The sequence below is a fragment of the Chelon labrosus genome, assembly GCF_963514085.1.
Source record: "Chelon labrosus genome assembly, chromosome: 18".
Lineage (NCBI taxonomy): Eukaryota > Metazoa > Chordata > Actinopteri > Mugiliformes > Mugilidae > Chelon > Chelon labrosus.
The window spans coordinates 6620689-6640073 of NC_140351.1; the positions used below are offsets into that span (position 1 = coordinate 6620689).

General features: G+C 41.3%; 2 protein-coding genes across 4 annotated transcripts in view; one reads left to right on the top strand and one right to left on the bottom strand.

The window, feature by feature from the left end:
- Positions 1-509: 509 nt before the first annotated feature.
- Positions 510-6713, top strand: rmdn1 (regulator of microtubule dynamics 1). Its single transcript, XM_084566573.1, has 10 exons — positions 510-852; positions 1346-1451; positions 1583-1667; positions 2312-2471; positions 2557-2646; positions 2731-2786; positions 3692-3779; positions 3884-3914; positions 4007-4140; positions 5467-6713. Exons 1-10 carry the CDS (start codon positions 718-720, stop codon positions 5506-5508), a joined length of 927 nt encoding a protein of 308 aa, XP_084422699.1. The 5' UTR covers positions 510-717; the 3' UTR covers positions 5509-6713.
- Positions 6714-6842: 129 nt separating this feature from the next.
- wwp1 (WW domain containing E3 ubiquitin protein ligase 1) overlaps positions 6843-19385 on the bottom strand; it is a 31309-nt gene continuing 18766 nt past the window's right edge. For all 3 annotated transcript variants that reach the window (XM_084566572.1, XM_084566571.1, XM_084566570.1), the window contains 13 exons: positions 18460-18544; positions 17416-17544; positions 17139-17211; positions 16969-17040; positions 15494-15582; positions 15232-15391; positions 14885-15018; positions 13839-13979; positions 13611-13731; positions 12248-12352; positions 11988-12084; positions 11808-11880; positions 6843-10679 (listed from right to left, as the gene is read on the bottom strand). In XM_084566572.1, the coding sequence (XP_084422698.1) occupies positions 10580-10679; positions 11808-11880; positions 11988-12084; positions 12248-12352; positions 13611-13731; positions 13839-13979; positions 14885-15018; positions 15232-15391; positions 15494-15582; positions 16969-17040; positions 17139-17211; positions 17416-17544; positions 18460-18544 (1379 nt within the window). In that variant the 3' untranslated portion in view covers positions 6843-10579. The remainder of the gene's footprint in view (positions 10680-11807; positions 11881-11987; positions 12085-12247; positions 12353-13610; positions 13732-13838; positions 13980-14884; positions 15019-15231; positions 15392-15493; positions 15583-16968; positions 17041-17138; positions 17212-17415; positions 17545-18459; positions 18545-19385) is intronic.

Consider the following 19385-nt stretch of genomic DNA (forward strand, 5'->3'; position numbering starts at 1 on the left):
CGGAACAAATTCTGTCTTTAGTTTTAAGTTTATCTAAAGTGAAATCGGATCAACTTAAAAATAAAACTTGGCTTTGACGCTCTACTTACAACGCACAATATCATGATATTAACCAGCGTTGATGTTACAGCGGAACTATCGCGAGATTAGTTTGTTTCTCAACGACTTTACATTGAGGGGGGGACGTACTTAACCGAGGGTGCATTCACGAAAGACATTTTGTAGCGGTAATTTAATTTAACGCTGATAATTTATTTTGCGGCGTTCTATAACAGATTTTTAACAATAAAACACGTGTAGTTTGTTGTTTGTATGTATATATCTATATATCTAATATTCTAACTCTAGGGTACATTTAATGTGCTCGGCTTTCAAACCTATTTTTAGCCATTGAACCGACTTCCGGTGTTTTTAAGAAACTATATATTTTTTGTCTGCTTACATACACATTTGTCATTAAAATAAATAAATATATCAAAATATATTTGATTAAGAACTACATAATTTAATCTATTCTCATTGACATGTGAAGATCTCTATTTACTTATTTACCGTTTTCCTTGTCTTTTGCAACGTATTTGTTTTGTGCTCTTGAACGTCTCCCGTCTCCTGAGTTCACTGGGCTGTGCCGGAGTTTGTGATAACACCTGATCTCTGCGTTTGGACGACTGCAGTGAAAACGCCGAAGGAGATTAAGGAGGGTACTTTTCTGATACAATGGCTGTAAGGATTTTAACGCGGTGTATGAGCAGGGCTTTGCTGGAGTTTGCACCCGGCACAACATCGGCTACAAGCAGAGGGACTCACCGGCATCTCTGGATAACGTTAAGAAGGACTACCACAGCTCTAACTGTAAATAACCATGCATTTTTTAAGTTTTTAAAAAAAAATTCTTATCTTTTGTGTGTTCTGTGTGAAACTGCACTATCTGCAAACAGATCCCCAGTTTCAGGAATGAGTGCCTTGAAAGAACAATGGTGCTACTCTCCAAAAGTTGATTGATTAAATGTAGGTAAAAGGGCAGCAGGGCTTTAACACTGTAAGAGCCTCAGGAGGTAAGAATAGAGCTGTCAGTGCTGTGTTAAAATGTCATTAAAAAGCTTTGGATGACAGTTGAACTGAATTTAGCTTAAGTGTAATTAGGAAAATCCTGTCTAAACTGTTCATTGTGAGCTAATTTAACAAGAGACTACTTGATGCTTCTCCAGTGTTGACAGTTTACTATAGATCAACTGTGACTCACTACTGTGAAGTGACAGCTGAGGAAGAGCTACTTGCAGCCAGACAGATCTGTTGCATACATTTCCTCTTGTGTACTCATGTTTCTTCTTTATCTCGTGCACAGAGTGGAAGAACTGCATTCCTCCTGGGCATCCCCACACTGTCATGTCTGGGCTATGAAGCTTATCGCAGAGTGCAGAGTTCAGCCGTGGTCTGCGCTTTGGGAGAAGGTGAGCTGTTGCACAAACACAGATTTTAAGCAAATAGGAAGACATGCTTTCTTTCTTTCTTTCTGCAAATAAATAAATAAATAAATCGACTTCTTTGTGAGGGGAACTTGCTGTGTTTTGTGCCCGTGCAGCGGAGGTTTTGGAGCAGGCGGACTACCTGTACAGCTGTGCAGAGACGGAGAAACTCTACCAGCTGCTGCTGCAGTACAAAGACAGGTGAGGAGAGAGAGTGCAGCCATGGCCGACTCTTGTCATCCCGCAGAACTGTTTTTATTTCTGCCTCTGTTCTCTCTAACAGCCACTGGAACCCACCTTGTTTTGATGCATTTTGTTATTTTATATATATATATGCACGCTCACTTGCCAGTTCATTAGGTACACGAATCTTTGTATTACAACCGTCCTGCACTAAATCTCCCTTCATAAGATAAGATAAGATAATCCTTTAATTTATCCCACACTTTCTGTTATTTAGCCTTGTCCACTGACTAAAATGGGGTTGTCAAAATAATAGGAACATGTGTCGGTGCAACAGATTACAATTCAATAGTGCTACAAAATTAAAATGCAGTCGCGTCAACAGCTCTCTCAGTAAATTAAAACAAAAGCTTAATATCCTAGTCATGAAGACCTCGTGAAGATATGATTTAGTGCAGGACTGTTACACAAGTGTACCTAATAAACTGGCAAGTGTTTTTACTCAATGGTTGAGTGCATTGTCCTGGTGCCATGGTGTCTTTTTCTAATGCATCCACCAGGGGGCACCACTTCTTTTTTTTGCTTCCATTAAAAACTTTATAAAATCACATTTGTCACTCACGTCTCTAAATGTCCACTTGTGCGTTCGTGTCTTCGTCCAGCGACGATGCAGAGTACCTGTGGCGACTGGCCCGGGCGTCCCGGAGCATCGCCGTCCTTCCCACCACGGAGGCCGACCGCAAGAAGCAGCTCACGTTCGAGGCCTTCGAATACGCAAAGAAGGCCCTGGAGAAAAATGACAAGTGCTCCGCTGCACACAAAGTAGGAGCCACTGACTCTTATTCTTCATGTCTAGGACGTCTTGATCTGATCTGACCACTCTCTCTCTCTCTGTCTCCTAACACAGTGGTACGCCATATGTCTCAGTGATACTGGGGACTTCCTGGGAGTCAAGGTTAAAATAGGAAATTCCTACATCATCAGGGAGCACCTGGAGGTGAGAGGACATCTACGTCCATGTCATGTAATCATAACGTCACCCTCAACCGTACTAAAGCGAAACATGTTGCTTGTTCCCCAGAGAGCCATCGAGCTCGATCCCAAAGATGCCACCTCCTTACACATTCTGGGTTTCTGGTGAGTCTGTTTTCTTGACTGCAAGTTAAAAAGCTTCTCAGAGTATGGGAAGCAAGTCTGTTTTAGATCTGACGCATCAATGGAGGTACAAGGCATCTCAAGGAAGTCAGGCTGGAATCTGACTCTAAATCTTTTAGCATGTGGTTTTTCTTTGCTTGTTTGCTGGACATGACAGTGCTTTTCTACAACATGAAGTGGCAGCGCTAAAGAGGAAGTGCTGGGATGAAGAAAAAAGAAAAAAGAAAGCTTTTAAGATAAACAACAGCTTGTTGCATGTCTAAAGAAACCGTGTCAGAAACAGCTCAAACTTCAGGTTTCTCGCTCCCAAACAGCTCAGATAAGTTTAGCAACACATTAAGATTGAGCCTCGAGGCCCCTCCTTTATGAAAACAGTTTTATGGGTCGAACTCATTTTGGCGCCAGCACTGGTTCATAAACCTCACAGAGCAGCACAAAGGACAAAGTTCCAGAGGCACACATCGCTTTCCAAGATTTCAAACTGCCTTTCATGCATGTGGAGTCTTAACAACTTTAGGATCCTAAAAGAAGACGGAGAGCTGCACATTGTGACACATTAGCAGCAAATGGAGACATAGATCGATCAGGAGCGAGTGCTCAGTCATGGTTTCTGCGTATTTCCTTACTACCGTGAACATGGATGCCTTCACATAACTGACATCTCTAATACAGCAACAGGTAACCTATTGAGATTAAAAGAAATGCATTTAGAGACACAGCAGATCAAATACACAGCAGCATCTTTACTTTTGGGCATTTTAAAGGGACATTACACCCAAATTGATGACTGCTTCCTCTCTAACACCTCCCCTGAGATACTTTAATCTGGACTGAAGCGGCTAAAAGATGTTTTTCATCCGCCATATTCTCCTCCTTCTCTCCCTCAGGTGCTTTGCCTTTGCAGAGCTGCCGTGGTATCAGCACAAGGTGGCGGCCGTACTTTTCAAATCGCCGCCTCAGTCCACGTACGAGGAGGTGAGCACTGTTGTTTTTTGTTGTTTTTTTTTTGTCATGCCAGTAGCTTCTCAAAAGACACGGATCGGACAGGGTTAAACATCTTACTTTGTGTTTTCTTTTAGGCTTTGGATTTCTTCCTGAAAGCAGAAGAAAGTAAGAAGAACACATCATCTTAATAAGTCCTCCTGGTGGTTCTTACAAATAGTCTCGTAACTGATTTCACAATGCCTTCCTTTGTTTCTCAGTTGATCCAAACTTCTACAGTAAGAACCTGCTGATGCTCGGAAAGACGTACATGGCCATGAAAGACAAGCAGAAGGCGCTGCTGTGGCTAAGCAAAGCTAAGGAGTACCTGGCTCACACAGAGGAAGACAAAGAGGTCAGTAGTGTTCTGTGGTGAAGGTAAAAGAAACGCCCGAACTTAACGCAGAATTACACATATTTATTACTTATTTCTTCGTTTAGCTACTTTACAGCTACAAGGACGACATATATTACAAAGCTTTCTCTATGAATGAATCAACAAACACTGCTTTTGCCTTTTTTCTCACAGTCTCTCATAGAGAATATATAGGTTTAATTCATTTGAGATTGTCCCATATTTTAAAGGAGCATTCAAAATTAAACTCATGTGGCACAAATGGCTATGTGAATATATATATATATTTTTTTTTTTTTGGTATTTTAAAGGGGAACTACTATTTTTTTTTACAACCTGGACCTTATTTCTTGCATAAAATACAGTTGTTTCCTCACCCATATAATTTTGGCGTCATTCGTATTTCTTTGGGAGATATTTAGATCAGCGTATATCCATATAGAGGGAGTGACTGGGGCACCGAAACGTAGCCTCTAAATAACGCATTATCTGCCGTGAAACTTGTTCATTTCACCAATATTTTGTTATGATACGCTAGTGCTATTCCCTGTTGAGTCCGGAGTTACCTGTTATCATCATCCAGGGTCTGTAGATTGACCTACAGACTGGATGATGTCATCCCTGAGCGCTGTGCGCATCTGCGACAGCCGGCTTGTTTAACTGTAATTTGCTACTGCTATGGTTTGTCCACAACCTCAGAGTTGGAAAAATATTCGGTCATGTAGCAGAAGGAATACGAATGACACCAAAGTTATATGGGTGAGTAAACGGCTGTATTTTATGCCAGAAATAAGGTCCAGGTTGTAAAAAAAACAGTAGTTCCCCTTTAAGTTTGCTTTTAATATCAGAAACTGCAAAAACTACAAAAAACTTTTCTTTTATTCTGTAGTCTAAATCGAAAAAGAGAAAGTTAATATTGGATTTGATTTTCTTTCTACTAATAAAAATGCAGCAAGACAAAAACAAAACATATTTTCAGGAAGTAGCTCAGAGAAAAATTCAGATGACATGCCACAGACAGTATAAACACATTTTAAAGATATATTTTTACAGTCTGTGTCTGCTGTCAAACAATTTCCTCTTCACTGAACAAAAACGTCTCGTTTTATATGAAACATATTCAGTTTAATCCTCTTTGTTTTCTTTTTCATATATTAAAGGACGAAAGGTCCATTTTTTGCTTTTGATTTATAAATTGAAAATGATTTTGAGTCTGAAACCAAACTTGAACTATGTACTGTAGTCTGAGCTATTGGATCTCAAATAACCTAAGACTATAACTATCTGGTGTGTGTGAATTACTGAAGCCTACTTGTTCCTCTGCAGGTCCATAAAGAAGCGGTGGACCTCTTGAAGAAGCTCGGGTAAAGCTCCTCTAACCGCTGACTGGAGCAACGTGATGCCTTTTTCCAGGACTCGTGGACTGTTCACAGCCGCTAGCAAAATGTGTTTGTTTTTTCCCGTTATTAATTATTAATAATAAACTTGAACTGCCAGTGGCTTCACGCACAGAAATCACTCATGCCTTCAAGAGAAATTAAACCATCATCCAGTTTGTTGGTCCAATGTGGAGCTTTAGAAAATGTACCGTCACTGTGGACCTTTTAAAAACGACGTAAGGAAGAGTATATTTCATGTATTTTAAGGGCTAAGTGTTTGTAAAGTTGTTGCTTTGTTGAAAAAAAATGATACTGTAAATTGATGTCGTCAGCATTTTAATAGCCAGTCTATATCAGTATCCTAACAGTTAAAGTGCTAACAGTTGGTTTCTCATTTCTCTTAAAGGGGAACTACTGTTTTTTTTTTACAACCTGGACCTTATGTCTGGCACAAAATACGGTCATTTACTCACCCATATAACTTCTGTGTAAGTCATATTCCTTTTGGAGATAATTAAATCAGCATATATCCATATAGTGGGAGTGACTGGGGCACCGAAACGCAGCGTCTAAATAACGCATTATCTGCCACGAAACTCGTTCATTTCACCAATATTTTGTTATCGTACGCTAGTGCTGTTCCCTGTTGAGTCCGGAGTTACCTGGACTCAACAGGGAACTACTTGACGTAGGTCAATCTACAGACCCCGGATGATGATAACAGGTATCTCCGGTGCCCCAATCACTCCCACTAAATTGATATACGCAGATCTAAATATCTCCCGAAGGAATATGAATGACACAAAAGTTATATGGGTGAGTAAACGACCGTATTTTAGGCCAGAAATAACGTCCAGGTTGTAAAAATCGGTAATCCCACTTTAAAGGATTTTAACCCGATTTTAATGTTTTCAATTACATTTACTGGAATGTTTACTGTATTTTTATTTTTTTTTGTGAAATGCAGGGTTTATATTTTTCAGATAAAGATGTAATTTGTTTTATTGTTTTGGATGTTTAATGAATGCATTCCTGAAAACTAAGGAGGTGCTCTGTTTTAAACTAAACATTACATCGTTTTTTTTGTTTTTTTTTTACCAGCATTAATTGAACTGAGCTGCTCTATGTGTTAATAGTTTGCGTCAGCGAGTGCATTTGTACATTAGCTTAAGAGGGCTGGCATTAAAAATGAGCTGAAAGCAGCACGATCTCATCCAAACAGAAGGTTAAATTCATGTTTTTCAGCAGAATAAAAAACAGTTTGTTGTGAATCCTGAGCAGGCGGCCTCCTATAACGTCACATAACGAAAGGAAGGAAGGAAGCATGAGCAATGAGGGGCTTTATTCACTTATTTATTTGTATCTCATAAATCCATCTCTCTCCATTTAAAATGGGTGAAAGCAGATTAAAAATGAATCTTCTATACACATCGTCTCCAGTAAAGGGGCATTCTGTACAGTGTAGTTGGTGTTTACAGTGTGTATCTACACGCGATATGTTACAGTTTGGATGCGTTTCAGGTGGCCTCGGCCGCAGTGACGTCCTTCGCCGAGTCGATGCACACTGACCCGATATATAAACAGTGTCACCTCTCAGCCGATACTTCACCCAGTTAACGGGACGGCTGCGACCAAGGCAACCCGAAACGTCCCCGTCTAATTTCTGATAAGAACAAAAAGGCATCACAGATTTCCATCAATGGAGCGGCGGCTCTGTGTAATTCATTATAATATTTTAAGTACTTCATTTACTGTCGTTATCTTTATACAATGAATATTCACATACACAGTTGATTTTCTTTGATTACAGGTGTCTGTTCAAAAGGAAGCACAGAGTTATGCAGTTTTGACGCCTCTCTCTCGAAAGTCGGCTCCTTTTGCTACAGTAAATCTTTCTGTCGTCCCTCTGAACGCACGTTATGTACACGACTGATAACTTGACTAATCACAAGCTCCTCCGGGAAAAAAAAACAAAAAAAAAAAAAACACACAAATTGTTTTTTGCAGTGGTCTAAAAAAAAAAAAATGTATTAAACGGAAACGATGCCAGAGAAAATAAGAATGGCCTGCCACTGCCATAGCTTCTTTTTTTTTTGTTATTTTTCTTCCTGCATTTAGACCACTGACTGAAAGAATAAGCACCAGAGTTGTCATTTACAAACAATGGAGTTAGACGTTTATGGAAACAAAAGGACGAAGAGGAAAGAAGGACAGACATAAAAACACACAACATACATCAGGCTTGCTGCCGTGTCGGTCTCCGTGCAGGAGACGTTACTGGTGTTTACTGATTTTTTTTTTTAAACTAAGGCTACTTCATCTTTAATGTCGGGTGAATCAACAGTACGATGTAAGGAACGGTTGACTTCACACATTTTCTTTCCACTCTGTTCTACCTGCATGCATGCAACACTTGTTCTTTTATGAAATTAAGATGGTAAGATGTCCTCTGCACCTTCTCACAACCCATACAGACCAAATACCATTTGATATTCGCAGTCTGAGTCTCTGTTCTGTTCTGCATCATGTTAAAGGGGTTATATATTTTATGATAAGCTGCGATGTGGCTGTGACTCCTTAAGGTGATAGGGGTGCAGTTAATATCTTCGTCTTCTTGATGATGGATTAAGAATTAAAAACATCCAGTGGCTTCATAGGCTCTGTTCAGACCTCGCATTAACACCTGATCACAAGTGACCAGCTTAAAGTACAGGATCTGACCGCTGACCACATTAGGAGGTGGTCTGGGACACACTGGACCTCATTCCTTTGGTAGTTCATTCATTCATTTATTCATTTTCCATCCACTTATCCAAAATCGGGTCATGATGGCAACAGGCTAAGTAAGTCCCTCTCCTCAGCAACACATTCCAGCTCATCCCGAGGCGTTCCCAGACCAGACGAGATATATAATCTCTCCAGTGTGTCCTGGGTCTGCCCTGGGGTCTCCTCCCGGCTGGCCGTGCCCGATTAAACCCCAAAGGGAGGCGCCTAGAGGGCACCCGAACAAGAAGACTGAACCACCTCAGCCGGCCCCTTTCGATGCGAAGGAGCAGCGGTTCTACTCCGAGCTCCCTCCTTTGGTAATTAAAGACCTCCTACTCATCAGGGGTGCTCTTGCATGTGCAGGGTTTTGCCTCATTAATTCAGAAAACGAAACACAAGCACTATTCTAAATGATCGCCAACGTAAGAACGTAGTATAACAAGCCGACTGTAGTTAAGGGTATTTCCTAAATAATCTTGTACGGAAGCTTCCAGGGTTCGAGTCATAATCTGAGTTTTGTGCATGTCTAACTAACGTCAGGGCAGAGATTAAAAGGCTACATGATAACTTAACATGTGTGCCCAAGTCATGGTGCACACACATATAAAACAGCGCTGTTCATGGCTCTGAAACAACGGCTGAGATCCATTAGATACGGACGCTGTTAAAATATACTCGACTGTCCCCCTAAAATGATTTACAAACAGAGAAACCTAGACTGGATCTGAAGAGCTGGCTGGGGACACATGTGGTTATATGTGGTTTATGCTTCTGTGCCAATTTGATGCCATAGCTATGGTGACAGCCCAGACCCTACGCAGACTCTAACTCCGTAGCTGACGTGCACCTCCCCAGAAATCTAACTACGTGTCACAGCGACGTAAACCGCAAGAGCTGTGATTGGTCCGCTTAGTATTTCCGGCTGCTTCTCCTCCTCTCTGCAAATTTCAAATTGATCATTTTGGATCAGTAAAGATGGAACACATGGAGGAAATGTTTGTTCGGAGATACAAACATTTGTTTGACTCGTCTTTGGTGAAATTTTTGGTGAAAGTTTCAGTCGCCTTTGTTGAAAGTGACGCAGGAAGTAGAAAGTGAGCACAAGTGTAAATGTCTCACACCGTCTATGTCCCGCAGAGGCCAGTCGTGATCAGATTGTGTAGGACGGATGTTAATGTAAAGTCTGAACAGGACCATCGGTCTGGTGACAATTTACAAAAAAAACAAAAGCACAGAAATAATCTAGCCACAAAACCAGTGTAGTTGTTTTGTTTTGTTAAATCTTTTTTGCAATAATTAAATCTGAGTATCTCCTCCTTGTGAATCTAGATCACAGACTAAAGCCCTTCTCTGTTGTTGTTGCTGCTTCACAGTGAGCCAGCAGGCTGCAGTCTAACACCACACTCACGCTTTACAACTATTTAACATATTTTTTCCCTTTGACATTGTGGCCTTCCTCCAGAAACACGAAGAGAAAAGGATCCAATCAATCATGCTCCTTTTTCCATTGAGGAGAGAAAATAAAACAAGTTTTTATGAAGCAACCTCAACACTGTGCCTTATTTTTGTTTTACGAGGATGATGGTTGACGACAAGCTCATTCAGAGACGGAGCGATCCATGCTAAAAAGATCTCTATGTGTGAGTGAGTGGAGTCCTCTCATCGTCATAGGCAGCATGCAAGCACGCACACGCACACACACACACACACACACAGACGCACGCACACGCACACGCACACGCACACACACACACACACACACAAATAATTGTAAAATTAACTATGGGTCCAAGAGGAAAAAAGAATTTCAGGCACCGGACCCTAATACTCTATTCCTGCCTTTTAAAAGCTCTATAGAACTAGAGCTTTAAAAGAAGATTGCGCTTCAACTATAAAATCCTCTCGAAAACACTTTCAGTCTCTTTTAAAAAGCCAGTCAGCAGTGGGGAGAAAATTAAAATAATAATAATAATAAAAAAAAAAAATATTAATGATTTCTGCTTTTAAACAGAGGAGCAAAATGCTGAAATGCTTGCATATTTTATGATGGGGGGGTATTATATATTATATAAGGGCTGGGGGGAGGTGGGGGAGGTGGAGGGGTGGAGGGGGGGGCAGGATTGCGGCAAAAAACGATGCTGCAAATGAGGATTTGGTTTAAAATGACAAAATAGCTTATATACATTGGTGGTTATCTTGTGCAACTTTTTTTTTTTTTTTTTAGTTTAGTTTTTTTTCTGGGGGAGGAAGGGAGGAAGGGAGAGAGGGAGGGAAATACGAGAGGACTCCTCCCTCTATTCTTGGCCGAATCCTTCTGTCTCCTCGATGGCAAAGAGCAGCTTCTCTTTGAGCTGTTCGAAACTTTTGTAAGGAGGCAGGTCCAGGCGGTTAAAACTGAAAACACAGGAGGGGACGGACAAAGAGGAGCATTAAGGATTTTAGAACAACAGCATCGGATCTTCTTCAAAAGTCAAAAAAACTCAGAGCCAATTATTAATTATAGGCCCCTATCGATCCTCCAAGTTTATTTTATAGAAGAGGTAGAAGAAGACGACAACGAATGAGAAGGACAAGAAGAAAAAGGAGGAGAAGTAGAATAAGAAGTAAGATGAGGAGAAGTGGTTGGCGGAAACAGTAGAGAAGTAGAAGAAGAAGATTAGAAGTGGAAGAAGGAGAGGAGGAGGAGAAGAAGTAAAGGAGGAGAAGCAGGAGGAAAAGAAGAAGAAGAAGAAGAATGAGGAGAAGTAGGAGAAAAAGGAGAGGATGAGACATGGTAGAAGAAGTAGTAGAAGAAGTAGGACGAGAAGCAGCTAGAGGAGAAGAAGAAGAAGCAGAAGAATACAAAGGAGAAGAACAAGAAGAAAAAGGAGGAGAAGAAGTAGAATAAGAAGTAGAATGAGGAGAAGTAGTAGTAGGAGTTAAAGACGAAAAAGGGGAGGAGGAGAGGATGAGAAGAGGTAGAAGAAGAAGAAGAAGAAGAAGAATGAAGAGAAGTAGGAGAAAAGGAAGATGAGAGGTACAAGAAGAAGAAGAAGAAGAAGAAGAAGAAGAAGAGAAGTAGAAGAAGAAGCAGAAGAAGCAGGACGAGAAGGAGCAAGAGGAGAAGGGGGAGAAGAAGCCGAAGGAGAAGGACAAGAAGAAAAAGGAGGACAAGAAGTAGTTGGAGTAAAAGAAAAAGGAGAAAAAGAGGCAGAAGAAGAAGAAGAATGAGGAGAAGAGAAGAAGTAGAGGAGGAGAAGAAGAAGGAGGAGGAGAAGAAGTAGCAGAAAAAGAAGATCTTGAGACTTGAACGAGACTTTCTGGTCGAGTGCTACACTGCTCTGAATCCTGTATAAACACCAGAAACTACTTTGTGTTCAAGCGGAGTTCCCCAAGGCTCTACACTGGGGCCTCTCCTGCTCCATACCAGTTCTCACCAGAGTTGACTTTGAAACACAGCTCTTGGTCCTAATTAAACAGGAATATTCTTCAATAATAAGAGAAAGAGCAATGAATCCCACGGATCAGAGGGAGAGGACTCACCACGTGTGGCTCCGTGGAAGCCACGTGTCCTTCCCCACCTTCTCAATGCAGAACTTTTGGGGCCCGTTACTTCCTGTGATACAAAAAAAAAAAAAAAAAAAAAAAAAGAGGGTTTAGAAGATGGGAACTCTTGGTGTCTGAACAATTTTGTAGACAAGTTGTGACTTTTTGTTTACTGACCCATGAGTTCAGCAAAGCCACCCAGAGGAAGCCGGCAGGTTCCAGTGACAAACTGCATGAGCCGTAGTCGCACTTCGTTGTCCACCTCTTTCACCAGCTGCAACGGGATCATCAGTCATCACTTACCAAACCCAAATGCTCCTTGAGACATGTCAGTTAATCGCTGTAAGTAATGTTTGTGTGTGTGTAACTCTTGTTGTGCGTAAGATTTGTTTTCTAAAGTCCTCATTGCGTTCCGTTGTGCATCTATGCAAGCGTACCTGCCAGAACCAGATGATCTGTTTGCTGTTCCTGGTGTAGTGACGATACACCGTGTTTCTCTGCCAGTCCTGCAGGTCGACCTCCTGCATGCCGCACAGCATCACCTGGATCAAACACACAAACACACACACACATTCAACAACATTACATTACATAAAGAACAAGCAAACTGAAGTAGAGGGATGAAGAGGGTTTTACACAAGACGTGTTGAGAGCGGTTTTCTACACACATCAATATTAGTTCATTTTAATTTGGTACAGTTAAATAGTTTGTAGATTATTTGCCAAGATGTATTAATACTGGGGCTGTGAAGGAGAAGAAAGAGAAAAGGGAGAAGAAGATGAAGTAGAAGAAGAAGGAGGAGGATGAGGAGGATAAGAAGATGTAGTAGAAGAAGAAGGAGGAGAAGATGATGAAGTAGAAAGAGGAGAAGAAGATGACGAAGTAGAAAAAGGAGGAGTACATGAAGTAGAAGAAGAAGGAGGAGGAGGATGAGGAGGATAAGAAGATGAAGTAGAAGGGGGAGGAGGAGGACATGAAGTAGAAGAAGAAGGAGGAGAAGATGATGAAGTAGAAAAAGGAGGAGGAGGACATGAAGTAGCAGAAGAAGAAGGAGTAGGAGGACATGAAGTACAAGATGAAGGAGGAGAAGAAGATGAAATAGAAGGAGGAGGAGGAGAACATGAAGTAGAAAAAGAAGGAGGATGAGGAGGAGGATAAGAAGATGAAGTAGAAGAGGGAGAAAAGGGAGAAGGGTAGAAGAATATGAAGGAGGAGGACATGAAGTACAAGACGAAGGAGAAGAAGATGAAATAGAAGAAGGAGGAGGAGGACGGGAAGTAGAAGAAGAAGGAGGAGAAGAAGATGAAGTAGAAGGAGAAAGGGGAGAAGGGGAGAAGAATATGAAGGAGGAGGACATGAAGTACAAGAAGAAGGAGAAGAAGATGAAATAGAAGAAGGAGGAGGATGACATGAAGTAGAAGAAGGAGGAGGATGAGGAGGATAAGAAGATGAAGTAGAAGAGGGAGAAAGGGGAGAAGGGTAGAAGAATATGAAGGAGGAGGACATGAAGTACAAGAAGAAGGAGAAGAAGAAGATGAAGTAGAAGAAGAAGGAGGATGTGGAGGAGAAGAAGATGAAGTAGAAGGAGAGGAAGAAGGAGGATAAGGGGGCAGATAAGGAGGAGAAATGGATAAAGAAACGTGTCTTCAAAGTTCAGCCTCCTGGTTAACATTTGCCCAGTCCCACGTAAACAATTTAATCATGGTTAAGTAATTTAATTTACTGACTGCCCTGATTAACATTAAATTAAGACAGACGTGACAACATGAGTCAACAGGAGAATCAGAATCGCTGCTCACCTCGAGCTCCTTTTCATCAAAGTACTGGAGCCACTGAAGGGGAACCACCTCGTTGAAGCCGTCCAGGAAAGCTTTGGTCTGACCCTCGACTCCGCGGGAGAACCTCCACTCCGCCATCAGACTGCAAACGCAACAGCACAGATTTTCAAAAATAAAGCACGGTGCGACCCAAATTATAGTCAGATGTTAAGATACTGTTGCTGTTAAGATAAAACAGTGCCGATGTACCCAATGTACTCCTCCTTGTTCTCCTCGGTGACCAGGACATTGACTCCATCGGGTTTGAGGTCGTGGGAAGTGATCTTCCCCAAGATCTCCATGTCCACCGAGAAGAACATCTCTAGTCCACATTCCTCTATGTTGTTGTCCCTGAGGAGGAATGAGAATAAGTCAAAGGGAGCCCCTGTGGTGAATTTGAAGATAGGTGTCCCCGAGATTATCCCAAGCATGAGGTGTTTGGACAAAGTGGTCTAATGTCTACTCCTTGTTTCTTTGCTCAGGCTTTTTATTTATTTCTTATTATTTCGTCTCCCACATTAGTGGTTTCTCTGCAGCAGTCTAATCTGAATACTGGGATGTGCCTGCTACTTGACCTCAATGGTGTATGGGGTCAAATCTGACTCAGAATTGTCTTTATTGCCACGTAAGTTTGCAAAAATCGAAGAATTTGTTGTGGTACAATAAATATAAGTCAGGAAGAAATCAAACAATACAAAAAAAATATGCTAAATATATAAATAAGAGGAGAAACTGTACAGATTGTGCATGAAAAATGTGTGTCTGAGGTGCAAATCATAGACTCTAATGAACATATTGCCTGCAGCAGAGGTAAGTTGACATTATATTATATTATATTGTATTATATTGGCATTTAAAGTCCTCTGAACATTGGGTTGTCGCTTCTCTTCTGAGCTGAGAGGTCTTTGTTATAATACAAATTACTACAGTAGATGAAGAGGGTTATTTGCTGAAGACTACTTAAACACAACTAACCTGATCTCTGCTCGCCAACATATTAAGATAATACATCCTACAAGTCAAATTTTGTTAGCTGAAAACCGTGATCACCTCATAAAACTAGAAGGGACGAGATAGCTTGAAAAAGCAGCAGAAAATCCAATTAAAACTGTACACCGTGTGCTCTTTAATCAAACACTCTACTCGGTATAAAGCGAAGAAATGGTCAGAGCTCATTAAAGCAACAATAAAAACTGAACGTTAATGTTAAAATAAAAGCCTCTGTAAATAATCAAAGGTCACACAGCTCAGATTACCTGATCCATATGAGTGAGTTGTAAAACTCCGGGTCAATGGACTCCAGGTCTTTTAGTATTAACTTCTTGTTCAGCATGCGTTTGTAGAACGGCAGAGAGAAGCCGGTGTCGATGAACTTGCCATGGAAAAGTGCCTGCAGAAAAAAAAAATCAATAAACACTGCATCAGCGATATGTCGTAAAATAAGCTCAGCTCATCTGTGGGAAACCCAAGAGACATTTATATCTTATTTCATTGAATAACGTTTTATTTATCAATACAATATTTGTTGTCACTCGTTTCCCAGTGGATCCCGGTCATTAAGGTTATTATATTGGTTTATAAAGGTGCGTTTGTTTGCATGTACCATTGCAATGAAGCGGCCTATGAAGCAGAAGTAGGAGAGGTGGTCCGGGTTGATGGCGGAGGCCGGGTTGATCTGCAGACAGTAGTTGCTCTTGCCAGCGTACTCAAACAGACAGTACATGGGGTTCAGCACTTCATGGGACAAGAGGAAGAACCACTCTCTGTGAAAAAACACACGCGGGACATAAATAAACTGAATGTGGAGAGCACGAGAAAAGAGACAGAGAGATAAGGAGATGAGATTATTTTAATGTCTTTATTACCGGGCTAAGCCTCCATAGTCCAGACCCTCCTCGCCTCTGAAGATGACGTACAGTCTCCTCCTCAAGTCGTAAGGCTTCAGGGCCATAATCTAAAAGACACATACAAGATCAGCTAAAACACATCAGTAAGAGACCATGTCACAATTATAAATATACACCGATCAGGCATAACATTATGACCGAATATTGTGTAGGTCTCCCTTTTGCCTCTATAACAGTTGTGACTCATCAGAGAATGGACATGGGCCTTCTGAGGGTGTCCTGTGGTGTCTGGCAATAGAATGTTGCTAGTGGGGGCCTTTGAGGAGAGGGGCCTCTGTGGATCATCCCACAGATACTTGATCAGTTTGGGATCTAGTGAATATGGAGGCCAGGTCAACACCTTGTGCTGTTCTTCATGTGTTTTTTAGTTGTTCCTAAAGTGTTTTTGTGGCTGCAGTGTTTCCTCTATGTTGATTTTGGAGCGACGGCCCGCCATGGTTTAATTTTCTGCCGCCGCTGTATCAGAAATGGGGCAGACGCACAATAGTCGCGGTTGCCTTTTAAATGATCCTGCCGACATAATGCACCCCCCGTTGGCTGCAATTTAACAAGTAGAACTATTCAGAGGTTATTGGGGCTGTCCAGTTTAACTCCACATAGCCTACTGTTGTGTTGATGTAGCTTTTTGTCAAAACGTTAGCTTTCTTCTGAGTCGACTATTAAACTTAACAGCTCCACCAAAAACGTCACCGCGGTGGGTCCGTTTTAATTGGACAACGTTCAACTTGTCAGTTCTGTCAGCTCACGTCCTGATATCAAAGCATCTGGAAACAACGGTAAGTAAGTCACTAATATAATACCAATTGGAAATAGTCTATAGATGTAGTAATAGACGTAATGATGTTAAAGTAAATAGTTGTGTTGTATTAGCCTACACAGAAAAGTTTAGGTTTTAATGAAGCCGCACGACCGAAACGTTGTTACCCCTGCTGCTAAATGTGAAAATAAATTAGCAAAAAGAAACGATTGTGAAGTGCGATGAATTAGGCTACAGAATGCTTAGCCTATATGTCAAGATCAGATTAAGCAGACAGTGTAGCCTACACGTGAGTGTCCTACCCTAATCTATAGGCAAGGATAGCCTAGCCTACTGACAATTTACAATAAGTTGTTCCGTACGCAGGGTGCTTTCGGCAGGCCTGCCCCCACTGCTCAAAAAAAATCCTAGAGGAAACACTGGGCTGCATGCTGCTGGGGATGGCTGCTGCCATCAAGGAGTGTCATTGCTATGGGGTGGGGGTGCCTGGTTTTTGCCACAAGATGGTCAATGTTATTTACTACTCCTGTCTGTGGTCTTAATGTTGTGGCTGATCAGAGTAGCTATTAGGAAAAACTCAAATTAACCATGCATGTGAGGCTATGATGCACCTCTTGCACCTCACTGGCAAATATAAGTTTAAACTCTTAGCGGCGAGCAGCAGAAAGACTCTTACTTGTTGAAAAGAGTCTTCAAACAGTGTCTGTCTGGAGACGGTGATCTTCACATGGCTGGGGAGAGCGTTAGACTGAGGGGAGACCAAACAGAAGCAAATGTATTAAGAGTGGAAAGGGTAAGTGAGGAGGACGGAATGAAAGCGAGAGAATAAAAGACAGAAACACCTACCTGGCACAAGTAACGGAAATGGGCGAGTTTCCACCGGAAGCTGCGCTCATAAGCAATCTGAGGACCTTTGGTGCTAAAGGGAACAAAAGATTCAAACACTGAAACACTATTCTCCATTCTCTACAGCAACACACGAAACGGCCCCAGTAAACGTATGCATACAAAGCTGCAGCTCTTGGGGCTCCTGACCAAACGCGACATGACTTCTGGTAAAGAAATGTAACGATGAACACAAGAACTAGGTGTATTTATTTTTAAAAAATTGCGTCCTTCTTACACAGAAGACTTTCCAGTACGGGGGTCGCTGAAGGTGGTGGTTCGGGTGTTGTGATCCACAAAGTAGCGGACGCCTTCCCTTGTGTAGCGGATCTCCCAACCTTCAGGCAGAGGATCCTCATTCTGTAGCCTGCAAGCACACGAAAATAAACACAGAACAGATTTATATATGAACTGTGGAATCACAAGACTAACTGCTATCAATTAACATTAAATGATCACATTGTTTACACATGTAAAACAGGTATGAGTGAAGGTCTTCTGCTACTGTTGGGCAACTTAAGTAAAACTTCTGAATATCTGTCCTTGTAGATGTTGACCTGATGTGTCCTATGCTAGAAAAAAAAAAAAGCTTTCTATGGGTTTTCATTAAGTTCACATAACTTAACGCTGCAAAGTGACGTCAACGCTTTAAGCCCTGATTTTCATTTAGATACGCTCCCCTCAGAGATACGCTGATTTATTCTTTAAAAAGTCACAGAATGTGTTTTTGGAAAGCTGAAAGAGTTACTGCCTGCAACGATCGGTTGATAAATAAATAATAATTGGCAGTTCAGATGTAAATACTGTGAATGCTCATCTCGGCATCGCAGAAACAGATGTCGCCTTCCCCCCCTGCAGCACATTCAGTGAAGCCACTACACGACAGCATCAGAGTGTAAACATATTTAAACGCCTCGATGAAATTATACACTGATTTATCGAGGTTTATAAATTCTTAAGCGAGGAAAAGTCATTTTCCATCGTTCGGCAATTTCTGTTTTTACTGAGTAAATTTAAGATTTGTCAAGAATAGACGTGTTTCTTGTAGAGACAGGAAACAAAGTGCAATTCCAGTGAATAGGGACATGATTAAATCACGTCTGAGCAGGAAAAGAAACTATCTTGAAGTTTGAGTGATCACTTTTACATCTATAAACTGTTTTTAATTTCTTCAATTTCACAAAACTAACAGGTTAATTATGACGTTGCCACACGCTGTTAGTGCATAATTTACATGGGTGTTATGTGCACTAGTTTCCCGCTGTGTTTTCTCTGAGCTCACCCTTGGGTTCGGGGGTCTTCCCACTGCGTCGTCTTGGTGTTGTGGTTGACAAAGTACACTCGGTCGTTGGAGTCCACGCGTCTCTCTGAAAAGCGAGATTAAAAACACACAAAGACGGCAATCTTCAGCTTCAACGGACAGAATGAGCACGGCGCGGCAAACACATGTCGCATTATCGCTTCCTGGTGCCGATTTGTGAAGTAAACACAGACGAATTCAACCATCTGTGAGGTCTGTGAACAAGCAAGTGGTGGCAGGAGGTGGGAAAGCTTTAAACGGAGGGGAGGGTGGAGATAGACAATGTGGAGACAATTTGAATCTTGATGTAAATTAAACTTCCAAAAAAACAACACTTTGCAAAAAAAGATATAGGCCAGGGGTGTCAAACATAAATGTAAAGTGTGAAAATTATATAGTAAACCTTAACTACTAGTCCTAACTTGTCCACCCATTTCCGTAGCGGACAGAAGACGACACCCAGAACTGAACAGCAGACAGCGATGCGCCAAAATTGCATTTATTTTTCATTAAGAAATGTAAAAAAAAAAAAGATTTTTCAAAAGGATAATTCATTAAATTCACACTTTTACTTCTTTGCACTAACAGAATTATTTATAGGTTATTATACTATTATGTTACTGGTCTGGCCTAGCTTGAAACTAGATGTTTAGGTTCTTAACTGCACCGTGACAATGACCTAAAACATACACAGCTAGCCGTGAGGACCTACGACTGCCTGTGAGCTCTTGAGCAACCAAAAAAAACAGATGGTACTGCTCCTACAGGGCTCTGTAGAAACGAAAAGAAAGAATTACTTACCTGGCAAAACACTAGTGCACCTTGGAGAACTGGTGCAATATTATAGGCCAATTGTGGTCACACTAAATATTGATTTGGTTTCGAAACGATGTTCCATTAACTTTTAG